General features: G+C 55.4%; 1 protein-coding gene across 1 annotated transcript in view; it reads left to right on the top strand.

Annotated features, from left to right (window-relative positions):
- Nucleotides 1-441: 441 nt before the first annotated feature.
- Nucleotides 442-1,154, top strand: part of LOC104158828 (wiskott-Aldrich syndrome protein family member 3-like) — a gene marked incomplete at its 3' end in the record, with an annotated part of 2,825 nt that continues 2,112 nt past the window's right edge. The window contains exon 1 of the mRNA XM_009696581.1: nucleotides 442-574. Coding sequence (XP_009694883.1) covers nucleotides 442-574 — 133 coding nt within the window. The remainder of the gene's footprint in view (nucleotides 575-1,154) is intronic.

The following is a 1,154-nucleotide window of genomic DNA, read 5'->3' on the forward strand; positions in this document are numbered from 1 at the left end:
TACAAGCGCTTGCTCGCTTCTGGCCGCTCTTTGGTTTAGATGAGGCTTTTCGGGGCTGGCTGAAGGGCTGCAGCACATAGGGGTTTGCTCCCAGGTTGGGCGCAGCTCCGGGAAGGTACGTGGGAAAGGCTTCCCGGGCACGGTGGCTTGTCAGCGGAGCACAAGGGTAGGGATGGGGCCCTGGCATGGTCCTCACCTCCATCCCGGCATCCGCGTACTCGCTGGCATCTGGGGGTTTGCACCCACGGAGCATCCCCTGCATGGAAAAGCCCCTGCTGCCGCCGCGTGGGCTACATCCTCTGTAGCCTGGTGTGGGGAGGACGAGTCCTCTGGGCAGAGAGCAGAGGGAATGGGGAGAAAAAAAATAGACAAAATCTCTGTGTTTTCTTTTTTTTCTTTCTTTCTCCTTTGGCAGGAGAGGCGTGAGGGCTCGCCGGCAGGATGCCGCTGGTGAAGAGGAATATCGAGCCCCGGCACCTATGCCGGGGGGCTCTTCCCGAGGGGGTGACGAGTGAGCTGGAGTGTGTTACCAACAGCACGCTGGCTGCCATCATCAAGCAGCTGGGCAGCCTCAGTGGCACGGCGGCCCCAGCCCCTGCGTGGGATGGTGACGGGGTGGTGGGATGCTGGTGGGACACCGTGGTTTCTTGCTCCGGTTCCAATCACAGAGAAATGGGGGCTATGTGAGAGCCGTGCGGGCTGCAGCCACCCCTAATTCAGTGGGAATTACCCAGCTAATAAAAAAAGAAGGGTACTCAGGGCCAAATCCAAAGTGGGGACTTGGTGACATTTTTAAGACCCGTTTTCCTCCCATAGCTGCTCTGTACGGTTAGGGATGGAAAGTCTTTGTGAGCCCCTTGTTTCTCAGCTAGAAATAGGAAAGTCAGGCGAAGAGTAAAAAAAACCCGATCTATTTTTTGTAGTCTTAAAGTGTTATGTGAAAGAGAGGTCTATATAAAATGTCTAAATCCTCGGCTGTCTTCCTGCCCTGGGCCTGATTTCGGCAGAGAAGGGGAGGACGAGAGCATTGCGCACGGCAACGTGAAGGTTTAATGGGGGCAACCTCTTTCACTGCTGAATGTTGACTTAAAATAGAAAGAGAGGTCCAGGCTTTTCAGGCCTCCCCTTCTTTCCTCTCACCCCTCACCCTACAA

Source organism: Cariama cristata, unplaced genomic scaffold (genome assembly GCF_000690535.1).
Source record: "Cariama cristata isolate BGI_N322 unplaced genomic scaffold, ASM69053v1 scaffold25543, whole genome shotgun sequence".
NCBI lineage: Eukaryota > Metazoa > Chordata > Aves > Cariamiformes > Cariamidae > Cariama > Cariama cristata.